At 37.2% G+C, this 12,901-nt stretch overlaps 1 protein-coding gene across 2 annotated transcripts in view; it reads right to left on the bottom strand.

Annotated features, from left to right (window-relative positions):
- The window catches only part of plod1a (procollagen-lysine, 2-oxoglutarate 5-dioxygenase 1a), a 46,054-nt gene that overhangs the window by 21,891 nt on the left and 11,262 nt on the right, over nt 1-12,901 (bottom strand). For both annotated transcript variants that reach the window (XR_012383842.1, NM_001077742.2), the window contains exons 5-7: nt 9,390-9,502; nt 9,117-9,180; nt 1,410-1,507 (exon numbers count right to left, since the gene is read on the bottom strand). Coding sequence is in view for 1 of the 2 variants with exons in the window: in NM_001077742.2 (NP_001071210.2) it covers nt 1,410-1,507; nt 9,117-9,180; nt 9,390-9,502 (275 nt within the window). In the remaining variant the exon portion in view is untranslated. The remainder of the gene's footprint in view (nt 1-1,409; nt 1,508-9,116; nt 9,181-9,389; nt 9,503-12,901) is intronic.

Genomic DNA, 12,901 nt, shown 5'->3' with positions numbered 1-12,901 from the left:
GTCTCTTATTGGAAATATATAAACTGTTTATTAGCACTTATTAAGTATGATCTTATTTTACATCCCTAAACCTACCCAATATCCAACCCAGGCTCATTGTGGAAACGTAGTCCCACGGACGTTTCTGGAGACCGCGGAATACATGATTGACTGCGCGACCGGCCAATCGACCGACTCGCCCTCCTCCTTCCCTGAACCCAACCGATTTTACCGATCGACCCGCCCGCCTGCTCGCTTCCCTAAACCCGAGCAACAGTTCACAAAAGCCGTCCAAAAAAAAAAAAAGCCCTGATTTTTATTATTCCACCGCGTTTTCGGATTTCGCCGCGTTCTCACCCTGTCACGAAACTCGTTCACTTAATTTTTGGGATTCTGTTTTTGTCTAACCTGATTGCTGGAGCTGCTCTTTCCCGGACTCGAAACCGGTCGACGTGGTCAACCCCTCTCCACATCTCGAGCCTGCCGACGTACGCGCTGAGCTGAGTGGACAAACGGGTTGCAGCGGGGAAGCCCTCCACAAGGAGGTAAGGCAAGCGTGAAAGGGAACAGCGTCACACCACCCCACAGCGTTCGCTTGAAAAAAATAAACGCGGCCGTACGTACCCCCCGGGACGTATTCCGCTGTCTCCAGAAACGTCCGCGGGACTACATTTTCAGAATGAGCTTGAGTTGCCAATATCTAAACCCTACTACCACCTTATACTCCAAAAAAAATTATATGTTGGCTTTAACTAACTTTTTTTATGTCAACAGGTTCCACGTAACCGAGTTTATTTATTTGAGTGAACTTAAGTTTGAGTGAAATATTTATTTGAGTGAACTTAAGTTAGTTACATAAAGGTAATGTAATGTTGTTTAGTTCAATCAACACAACATTTATAATTTAGCTTTAATTCATTTACACTGTTAAAAAAGTCTGTTATATTTACGGAAAAATACCAGCAGTGGTTGCCAGGAATTTTCTGTAAAAATACGGAAGTTTTATAGGACTGTTTAAATTTAAAGAAAATAACCATATTTCATCAACTGATACAATGCTCAGTTTACAAAAACCTAGTTTAGCTCACAAAAACGTAAAGTCATTCAATGCACTCATGTGTTCATGTGTGTACAATTAGCAAACAGATCTTCACGGCATTAGTAACTACACAGTTACCTTTAAACAAAAGAAGATGCAGCACAATATCAGCTATCTTTAGTTCATATTGGACTTGCACACAGATGCTACTATCTTCCACAATGGTATTAATAAGCAGCTTATTAGTAATATATTGAACTAAAAAGTAAACGGTTTGTTAATAGTGTGAATTATACATTAAAATAAAGTGCGATCAACATTGATCTTGACCTGAAATAGTCATAAATTGCTGATGTGGTAAAAAACAACCAAGCAGTCCTTAGCCTCATACTTTTGTGGGTCCGTTTCCATGAATAATAACAGGCAGGGTGTCATAAAGCACATTCCTGGCTCGCACACGTCCATCTTCAAACTTCAGCACGACCTCGTCTGTTTGAACAATTAAACACACACACACACACACATTTAAGTTTAATGCAGTCATTGAGATTGTAAGTTAAATCATTAACTCTGCCTAAATCTGTTTAGTTATAAGGTTAGCTGAATGGCCATGGCTCATTTCTAAAGAGTTTCCTCCTCCATATGTCTCTTGGGAGTCTGTAATGGATACTTCTGATCGAGAAAGAAAAATGAAGCTTTAGAAAGAGCCTTTTGAAGCTCAAACAGTGACCCTTTCAGATTTTGGGAAACCAGGAAACGAATTCCTGATTTTAGCTGAGAATGAATGGGAGACTCAGGGTCAATGAGATCGTATTACGTTTACTTAAGTTATTATATGCAGCACACCACACAGCCTGTTAGATAGAAGCCAAGTGTCTAATTTAGTTATCGATATAAAGTGTAAAGCAGCATACTTTTTCTGATCTGTACATATTAACATATATTAAACAGGACTATGCAATATGACAATATATACTTTGAAGAATGAATTAGAAGAATGGCAGTTTGTAAGTATGAGTCAATTGACAAATGACTGATACCTGTGTCTTTGCAGCGATTGAGATGCTATAACAATCCTGCAGGGAAACGCCACAAAAAGAGAGACTGTTGCTTGCCTGACCATCTCTGTGTAATAAACTTGCATTTGGATCCGCACTCGTTTGTCAGCGTCCCCTTAACATTACAGTTTCCTTTTCATTTAAGATTTGAGACTGAATCATTCCATTTGACGTAAACTTCGACATGTTTTACATCCTTTAAATAGTATTAAATAAAATGTAGCAATTGTAATTTTAAAGTTGTGAGAATTTGAATCAGTTGTATCTTGTATGTTATTTTTTCCAGACCTTTTTTGATCCAAAATACAACTGTTAAATTACAACATTGAGCATGTATTGGCATTTTATCAAAGGTGTTTAATCGTAATGGTTTAGGGAAAATTGTTTTAATTAACATTTTTTCTCTAGAACTTTTAGTGCAGTTACTTTATTGATGGTGTTTGATCATAATAACCTCTGAAAAGTCTGTAAAATAACAGTGTTTCTTTATAAAACTCTTAGGGCTCTATTTTGACGGTCCATGCGCAGAGCGCAAAACGTAGGGCGCAAACGCTTTCAGGGCATGTCAGAACGCATTTTTGCTAATTTAAGGATGGGAAAATCTGCTTTGCGCCGTGGCGCATGGTCTAAAAGGGTTGAGTTTATTTTCTTAATGAGTTATGGGTGTGTTTTGAGAATAAACCAATTAGAGTCTCATCTCCCATTCCCTTTAAGAGCCAGCTGCGTCGCACCAAGAGCGCATTCGCTATTTACAGGACGCAAAGTAAGTCTAAGTGGAAAAACTGAGCATTTCACAAGCTAACAGTTAGCAGTTTTTTTTTTTTTTTTTAACAGAAAACTGTTAAACGGAGCATCTACTGCGTGAGAATGAATAAATGAACAATAAAAACGAAGTGTGCTTAAAAACCTGAGTTATATCCTAAAACACATGCTGTGCCCCATATGGTCTAAAACCTGACAGGTGGGCAAATCTAAGCTTGTTTTAATAAAACAAATATAAATATGGACATAATAAATAATACTGCTAATAATAATAACATTATACAAAAGCAAATTGTTATGAATGAACTGAAAAAGCCTCCCAAGATGAAGAAGACATAAAAGCAGTAATTTTTCATATTTATGTAGGCTAGAAAATAATGTTTTGTAATATTTTAATCCTTTATATTTATATCCTATATCTATTCTTATTATATGCCATATATATCCTTAATATTTCATTTTTTCATATGTAAAGATATTTGCCTATTGCTCTCTTGTGTGTATTAAGCAGTGCGTAAGCGAGGCGCAACTCTGCGCCGGAGTTTAGACCGGGTTTGTTTTGGTCTAATGAAAAATCTATTATAGTTTCTCAAAATAGCGACGAGCCAGCAGTACGCCTCAGAACGCCTTTCTTTTTAGACCAGAATGCCTATGGGCGAACATATGAGCGCTAATGCATTTGCTATTTAAACAGCGTAGCGCAACGCCTCAAAACGACTCTTGCGCCAAGCTGAAACTAGCAAAAGACTATTGCGCCACGCCTTGCGCCACACTGTGCCGGGTGTATGATAGGGCCCTTAGTGTGTAACTTTATTGAACATATTTGATTGTAATAATCAAGGAAAAGTCTTTAAAATAACAGTGTTTTTCTGTAAACATTTTAATCAAAATATCTGTAGATTTATGATTTTTGCAGTTTATTTTAACAAAGACATTTTACCTTTTTGAGGATTTCTTCTGTAAATTATTTGAAAAGTGAATCATTCATTAAGAGTCGTTTCAAGAGTCGTAGAAAAAAAAAAACAGGACACAACTGCAATAGTTATGAACTTTGCGTTGCTGTTTACTTTGACCTTATTGTCCGTTTGTTCTGTTTTCCACCATCATTAGTTAATTATACAAAAAGGGACATCTTAACTTTTACTCATAAACAACATATTCACTGAAACATGGCCATCTCACAAAAAAAGTGACAAAATTTTTCTCTCAATACACAGAAAATACATTGAATACTGCAAACTTTACATACATAGAAAGCCATTCTGTATCACCAACTATTCAAGCATATGTTTCATGCAGAGAATGCCCTTCCAGCTGCAACCCAATATTGGGAAACACCCATACACACTCACATTCACACACATTCGCTATGGACAATTTAGTTCAATTCACCTATAGAACATATCTTTGGACTGTGTGGGAAACCCACGCCAACACGGGGAGAACAAGCAAACTAACCACTGAGCCACCGTGTCGCCTCATTAAATGAGTGAGTAAATACTTTTTTTGGTGAACTATCCCTTGAAGTTACAGACCATTTGAGCTCTCTCATGCCACCATACTGTTGTAGTCAAATAATGCATTCATTAGAATAAATGCCTCAATCATTTAAGTCCTAAAGCAAACCTCATTTTAAAAACGTGTTTATAGATTCTAAGGTCAGTAGGAAACCATATTGAAGCCAAAATAGTAGTTTACAACACATGTTTAGTTTATGTATATTAATCTCTTACAAATGCAACCAAACCTAAATATTTACATTGCTACAATAGCTTTTCCCCAGACTAAATGCACAGTGTTTTTTCTCCAAACCGAACTCAACAGTAGCTTCAGTGTGGCACACCTGGCCTGGGAAGTCCTGCTGAGACGGCGTACGTGTTCACAGGCACATCTTACAGTTAACTTTAACATCCCAGCCACAAATGCCATTACAGGCAACCCGGGAGACTCGCTCTCCTCCCACAGCCCTGGCAGAGGGTCAAAAAACTACAGCAAAGCCTCTAATACAACAGCTTCTGACACATGAAACCAATCAGCACCCGAGACCCTCAGCAAAATGCTTCATTAGCCGTTCCTTATTAAGCTTAGAGACAGAGGAAACTTCCCAGCAGGGATCAGTGAACCAAAACTGTCCTGACGCTGCACAAAACATTTAAAGAGCTGATGTTAGAGAGAATTTCACAGAAGCCTCTTTTACCCTGAACATAAATGAACGTAAAGGATTGCCAATCTTCAACGCTTTGGTGCACAGATTTAAGCTTGGTCTCGTTTTAAATAAGACACTTGTCAGATTGTAGCTAAAGTGAACTTTTTTTTTAATAAAATAAAAGTTATGTCTTTAGGTTTATGATAATAATGTATGTTTTATTATATTGCATAAATCATGTCTTTTACAAAACCTGTTTTTGCCAGAAAATGTAGTACTTAATATCTGAACAAATTATTTTACAAATAGCGCTCTATTCAACTGAATGGGGAGACTCATGAAATGGTAATAATAAACGTTTACAAAGCGATATATTCGATACGTTCACAATCGCAGTATATATGTCCATGCCTAATATCCAGAAAGTGATTATTGTTATTATTTTTATTTTTTTATAAATTGTTAAATGTTTGGTATTTGTTATGCAGCAAGCCCAGAGATTGTTGTGTACACTATGATTTTATATAAAATTAACTTTATTGTGTGATAGGAATAAAACGTGATCATAAACGAATGATTTCTCCACTCAAATGAGTGGCGGCTTGGACCTGGAAACAGTATTACATACGTCACAAACACGTCACCACTTAACAAGCTGATTGGTGAACAGTATGGGCTCTATTTTACTGATCTAATCGCAAAGTCTAAAGTGCATGGCGCAGAAGCATTAAGGGAGTGTCTGAATCCACATTTGCTTCTTAAGGTCGGAAAAATATGGGTTGTGCTTATTCTCTTAATGAGTTATGGGTGTGTTTTGAGCATAACGTGTATTAAACCAAGCAGAGTCTCATCTCCCATTCTCTTTAAGAGTCACGACATGGCGCATCTGCTATTTACATGGCGGACTTTGTGGAACAACTAAATGCTTCACTAGCGAGAAAACAGTTAAACAGACTATCTGTAGTGCGAGGATAAAGAATGAGCCTTGTCCATTCGGCCTCTTTACTTTACTTTTACTCTTTAATCTTTTACTATAGTGGAGTGAGGAAACAGTGTTGTACTAAAGACATCTATTAGGCTACATACTTAATTTCGTTTGTTAAGCACAAAGATTTGTTTCAACAATTATTTCTAAATTCAGTTTTAATTTCCAGCAAATTAATACATGAGCAATAAAAACTTACTGTGGTAAAAAAAACTGAGTGATATCCAAACACTCATTAAATGACAAAAACTTTGCGCCACTGACTTTAGACCAGCTTTTAGTTAGGCCCCGTTTACACTAATGCGTTTTAGTTTGAAAACGCATAAGTTTTGCTACGGTTACGCCATCCGTCCACACTACGCCGGAGTTCTCGAGCGCCGAAAACGGAGCGTTTCGAAAACGCTGGAGAGGCCGTTTTCATTCTAAAACGCTGCAGCTCCGTCTCAGTGTGGATGGGGAAAGACGGAGACATCTAAAAACGGAGGCGGGGCTGCAGACATTCGCCTCTCTGATTGGGGCTTTTCCTCAATATTAAGTAGCCTAACACACAGTTCAGTCCTGAATCTTCTCCGTGTAAGTTCAGACTTCGCAAGTTTGATCAAGGCTGCATCTCTTCTTCTCAGTTTGATATGGAAAACATACCGAGGACACGCGTCAATCTTCACAGGGAACAGTGTACTTTATAACTTCATTCACATCACCTTGGCTACGTTGTTTCACTTTCTCAACAATAAAATGTAAACTTGATATAAGGAACTGCCTATTTTTATTTTAATATTAACAACTAAACAGACAGCAGAAATGTTGAGGCGTCGTGCTGCATGAGCGTCATCTTCACTGTGTGCATATTTATAACAAAACGGAGCCGATAACAACTGCCTCCTTTCAATTTCAGTGAAAATACGAAACACACCCTCTCTTTTGCTGAATATCAGTTTTAATAATCGATAATGGCCATTATAAAAGTATAACATACAATAAGTTTATACATTATAGGAAATAAAGGCAAGCGATCAGTCAATATACAGAATGTAGGCTACGTGCTTACATTAATCATTAACTTATCTTTGCGCTCAGCCAAAACACGTTACCTGAGAACAAGTAATAGATTCCAGTGACCAAAGTCAGGGAATATGTCGTTAGATAAAGACAACAAGATGAATGAAATATCACGTTTAATAAATATAGTGAGATTAGATCCAGCGGGAGATGCTTGATGAGAAGTCCGACTAGCAGAGCTCTCATCTGGGTAGATGGGCTCCAGCGATTGCCAAAGTGTGTGTGTGTGGTCACGTGATGTGCGTTTTCAGCGTTTTGGTGTGGACGGAGAGCAGTTCAGAAACGCTGGGTAAAACGCGAGTGTGGACGCGGATCGTTTTCATTCTAAAACGCCGTTTTAAAACTAATACGCACTAGTGTAAACGGGGCCTTAGTCAACAGAACGTTCTATTTCTGCTTTCTCAAAACAGCAAGGTGCCAACGACGCAACGTAATACACCTTTTCAGACCAGCACACCCATGAGTCCACCAAGTGGTGCAAATTAATTCGCTATTTAAACAGCCTGGTGCAAAACTTAAATATTACCGTTGCGCTGGTCTGAAAACAGCAACAAATCACAGCATACATGCCTTGCGCCTTATTGTGCTGGGTGTATGATAGTGCTGTATTTCTTCATTCTGTGAATGTTTTTTCACAATATTTGTACGTAGACACATTTTTAAAGTGGTATGAGCAATTTGGAGGTTTTTGATTTGTAATTACCCTCTAATAATCATCTAAATATTTTTTTACATGTGGATTGCTGTAGCGAAGTCATTCTTTACACCTATGATGAATATACCCATTGCAAATTAAAAAAATAGCTCAATGATATCTATACAAAAATCCATTGCCAGGTTTAAAAACTTTAGAAATTTTAAGCTTTCAAATGATATATAGTTTGTCATGATTGATTTACGGTTAGACTATGATATTATGGTTTAAAATGTAAGAGAAAACGTTCCCATAGGTTAAAGGATGACAGTACTTTTCTTTGCTCTTCCTCCGTAAAAAATAAATAAATATAAATAAATAAATAAAATAAATAAATAAAAACAATGTATAATACACTACCTTACAAAAGTCTTGTCGCCTATCCAAATTTTAAGACCAGCAAAATAATAATTTGACTTCCAGTTGATTACTAGAATCAGAAGTGGCTTATATGAAAGACAAAGGCCTTTAGATTATGCTTATTCTACCAAAATAAAATATGATCATGCTTTGATTTTTAATAATTTAATTAGGACAGTAAGGTCTGACTTTGCTTAGATAAAAGTCTTGCCACTTAACAGAAATAATGTCCAGTATAGACTATACTACTCACATCAATGAGCTTGGACGACTGCATCCATACATCCCTGCAACGACTCAAAAACCTTATTAATAAAGTCATCTGGAATGGCAAAGAAAGCGTTCTTGCAGGACTCCCAGAGTTCATCAAGATTCTTTGGATTCATCTTCAATGCCCAATCAATGCTCAATAATGTTCACATCTGGTGACTGAGCTGGGCAATCCTGGAGCACCTTGATCTTCTTTGCTTTCAGAAACTTTAATATGGTATGAGAAGGAGCGCTATCCAGCTAAAGAATTTGCCCTCTTCTTTGGTTTGTAATATAAGGGGCCGCACAAATGTCTTGATACCTTAGGCTGTTGATGTTGTCATCCACTCTGCATATCTCTCGCATGCCCCCATACAGAATGTAACCCCAAACCATGATTTTTCCTTCACCAAACTTGACTGATTTCTATGAGATTATTGGGTCCATGCGGGTTCCAGTAGGTCTTCTGCAGTATTTGTGATGATTGGGATGCAGCTCAACAGATAATTCATCTACCTTCTGCCACTTTTCCAAATAATCAACTAGAGATCAAGTTATTACGTGTTGCTCTTACAAATGTGATCGATGACAGAACTTTTGTCAGGTAATGTATGTATTTAGACCTTTCCAACAATATATAGTTTGTCATAATTAGATTAGGATTTAATTGCAATATAGTGACACAAACTTAAGCTTGGCTTAAGTCAGTGGCTAATAAAGGGTTAACGTCTCAGTTGTGTTTTTATTTAAGCTTTTCTGTGATCAAGCCTAAAGCTTACACTTACCAAGAGCTCCATGAAGGTTCTGGAACAATCTGCACTTGCTGTCCAGAGTTATATTTATAGACTTCTGAAGAGGAAATGACAGGGTAGAAAACGTCAAAAAGCAGCATAAACACTTTTCAAATGTGTCATTACTGAAAGCTGTGAACTTGAATGTGCATTCTGTAAACAAGGCGCAATATCTTAAAGCGGAGCAATAAAGTTCTAGGAAACCACACTATGGTTGGCACCACTTAAAATATACACTATACCAAAAGAAGAGAGAGAAAAACGTACTCTTTTCTCTTTGTTGATGTAAATCTTTGTGTAAAACAGCTGGTCGCTGTCGCCGTCAGCTCCTGACCAGTCAGAAAGCATCTTTTTAAGGTTTGCTGCATAGCCGATAAAGCCTGCAAAAAAGGGAAAGCCTACGTTACAATCATAAAAAAAGAAAGCCTATAAACAGATACAAAACATGTAATTATATGGTTTAGATGGTGTAATTAAATGACTTACAGTTATCTTTTAATTTTTACTTGTGAAAACAGAGAAGGAGTGACTCTTCAGAGAGTATGTCTGACGTATTTGCAGCTGTTTGTGTTTCTGACATCAGACCAAAAATATGGAACATTCTGAACATTTCTCAGAGATCGTAGCATATGAAACTAAAAGTTTCAGACTTCCTGATTAGCATTTCTCAGTAAACTCTTACAAAAAATATATTCAGCCACCGAATTTTTCATATTTTAGTTATTCATTCGGTCATTTTCCTTCAGCTTAGCTTCTATTACAGAGGACGCCACAGCAGAATAAACCGCACACTATTGTATTCCAGCTAGACATGACATGATAACCGTTTTCAAGGTTTACTGCATTTTGGAAAAGTCAAGGTTTTAAAACCACCAAGATTTAACTTAAAGTAACTTATGTGTAAGATTTATATTTACATTTATTTACAAATCTTTGAAACAAATGAAAGCAGAATGATTGATTTAATGATATAATTAATTATATTATATTAGATTTAGGTTGTGACAACAGGTGGCTAAAATTCAATGTCTAGCCAGCATCTAATGACAACATTATTTTGATGCCCAGTAGCGACGGTGATTTTAAGTTGTGTTGGAAAGTGACCAAAATCCAACGTTGAGCCAACATCTTAAACCAAAGTCATATTGACGTCAAATATTGGCATTAATTCATTGGGTACGGCAACCAAAATTTAGGTCTGATAGACATCATAGTGGTAACAACCACACAACGTCAAGCTGTAACATCATTAGATATTAATATTTGGTTAATTTTAGGTTGGACATTGGGTTTTGATGTCAACTTGATTTTCAATTCCAAACAAAATGCAATGTCCATTTTGGGGTACAACGTCAATCTGATGTCATGTTGACGTCCTGTGCCTGCTGGAAAGTTCAAAAATATATGAAATGTTTCTCAAAATAAAATATATTGTATTCAAAGGGAAAAAAGTTTTTGTTTTTTACCCAGACGTTTAAAAGGAATATTTATTAGAGCAGTAATCACAATACCATGAAACTGTGATATTTTTATCCAAGGTTATCATACCGTCAGAATCTTAAACTGGCCCATGTCTAATTCCAGCATTTGTTTTGCGCAGCGGATGCCCTTCCAGCTGCAAACCAGAACTGGGAAACCCCCATACACACTCGTACACTACGAACAATTTAGTTTAATTCACTTATAGCGTATGTCTTTGGACTGTGGGGGAAACCGGAGCTCCAAAAATATATCATATAGTATTTTTGTTCATATTGATGGATCCCTGTGAGCACGGATTGAAAAAGAAAAACACCTTTCCTTTTTTTAGTATATCATTGTAAATAAACCCTTTTAATAGTAAATCTGCCCTTGTAAAACATACAGTATGGTGCATGGTTCATGTCAAGTTGAGATTATATAAGATTAAATATAAAATAAGTCGAATGCACATGAACACCTTTAAAGTTGTAAATTAACTGGAAGCACATTTTTCTAAGTTTTTTCTGTCTAAGTTTGGGTTCAGTTTGAAAACTTGCCAGAGATAACGAATGTGGTCTCTGTACTGACGCTGCATTTGTTTTCATGATTTTTTATTATTATTTAAATTGTTGCATATTTATAATTTTATTTTTATATAATACATTTTATTGAAATAAATCCTGGGTGGCACGGAGGCTGAATGGTTATCACTATAGCCTCACAGCAAGAAGGTCGCTGGTTCAAATGCTGGCTGGGTCAGTTGGCATTTCTGTGTGGAGTTTGCATGTTTCTTCCTGGTGCTCCGGTTTCCCCCACAGTCTAAAGACATGTGCTATAGGTGAATTGGGACAAACTAAATTGTCCGTAGTGTATGAGTGTGTGTGAATGATTGTGTGAGGTTACTGGGTGGCATCCGCTGCGTAAAAACATATGCTGGAATAGTTAACTGATTATTCCGCTGTGGCAACCTCTGAAATAAAAACTAAGCAGAATGGAAATGAATAATTGAAAGGAATGGAATTTGCCTCAATCGCGTCTTCTGCAAATATTTCAGTCCAAACATTTCAACTCAAGCTGAAAATTCACAAAACATCCCGTGAGTATCTAGAGCAAGTGACACGGTGCTCTGCATTTTGTGTAAACCTGGCATAATACTAACACTCTTTTATTATGTCTATCTTTGTAAATATTTTTAGATAAATAAATACTTTGATTTTCTAACAATAACAGTCCCTTGGAACTGTTCTCTGAAAACAACTACTGCATACAACATTCATTAATGCCTAGTTCAGACTGCGTGATTTTAGCCCCGATTTTGGCCCACCGACAGGTTTTGAGAAATCGCCGACAAATGCATGAAATCACAGGCAAATCGCTGCTCGTGCACGTGAGTGGCAATCACACAGTATGAACTATCAAAGACGCGATCTGAGAGAATCGCCGATGAGTCGCCGATGCCTGCGAGATATTTGGCGTGCTAAATATCTGGAGCTGTCGGCGATTCAAATCATCTTGTGTGAAATGAGTTTTAACTGAAAATAACATCAGCGATCGCCTACAGCCAATGAGAGAGCAGCTTTCACTTGTGTGTGCGTGTGTTTATACCTGCTGCAGGCCAGCGGGAGGCTGGGGGAGAAGTTAAAAGTGCTCTTTTTCGGTTTATTTAGACCCACGAAATGGAGGAAAAACTAGTGGAGGTTTGACAGGACTCAGGAGCAACTGTGTCTGTTTGACGTTTTATACAGAAAGAAATTAGTTTATTATCAACGTTGAGGAAATGGCTAATTCCCTTTTAACCCAGGTGAGCAAACATGTACATGTTCTACCCCATTAAAGGCTTCTTTCTCATTATTGTCACCATCCTGCAGTTTGTCTCCATTCCCCTAGAGGTCCCCGTGTTTCCCCTCTGTATTTGTTCTTCCTCATGTGTTCTTGTTTACTTAATTTAGATCACCTGTGACTTGTTCCAGCCAGTGTATTTAAGTTGTCACTTTGTCTGTGTTCCTCACTCGGTGTTTGAGTCATCTCTTGTGAACTTGCCTTGCGTTTCCCTTGATCTCCTGAGCTACGTCTAGTAAGAGTGTTTTATTTTCCTTGTTGCTGACTGCATTAATTATCTGTTTGTTTTCTCCCCTCGTGGAGTTTTCTTTACATGTTTATTATACTGTTAGAGTATTTTGTATACCTCATTCTGAGAAGAACCTAAGTTGTCTGTTTTGCTACCTCATTTTTGAGAAGAACCTAAGTTGATATTTTTTTTAATAAATCCTTGTTTTCTGGATTCCCTCTTGGAGTGTTTTCGTTTGGGTCCAACACAA

The sequence above is a fragment of the Danio rerio genome, chromosome 8 (assembly GCF_049306965.1).
Source record: "Danio rerio strain Tuebingen ecotype United States chromosome 8, GRCz12tu, whole genome shotgun sequence".
NCBI classification, from domain to species: domain Eukaryota; kingdom Metazoa; phylum Chordata; class Actinopteri; order Cypriniformes; family Danionidae; genus Danio; species Danio rerio.
The sequence above is the reverse complement of the archived record's forward strand: the minus strand, read 5'-3'. Positions and strand labels throughout refer to the sequence as shown.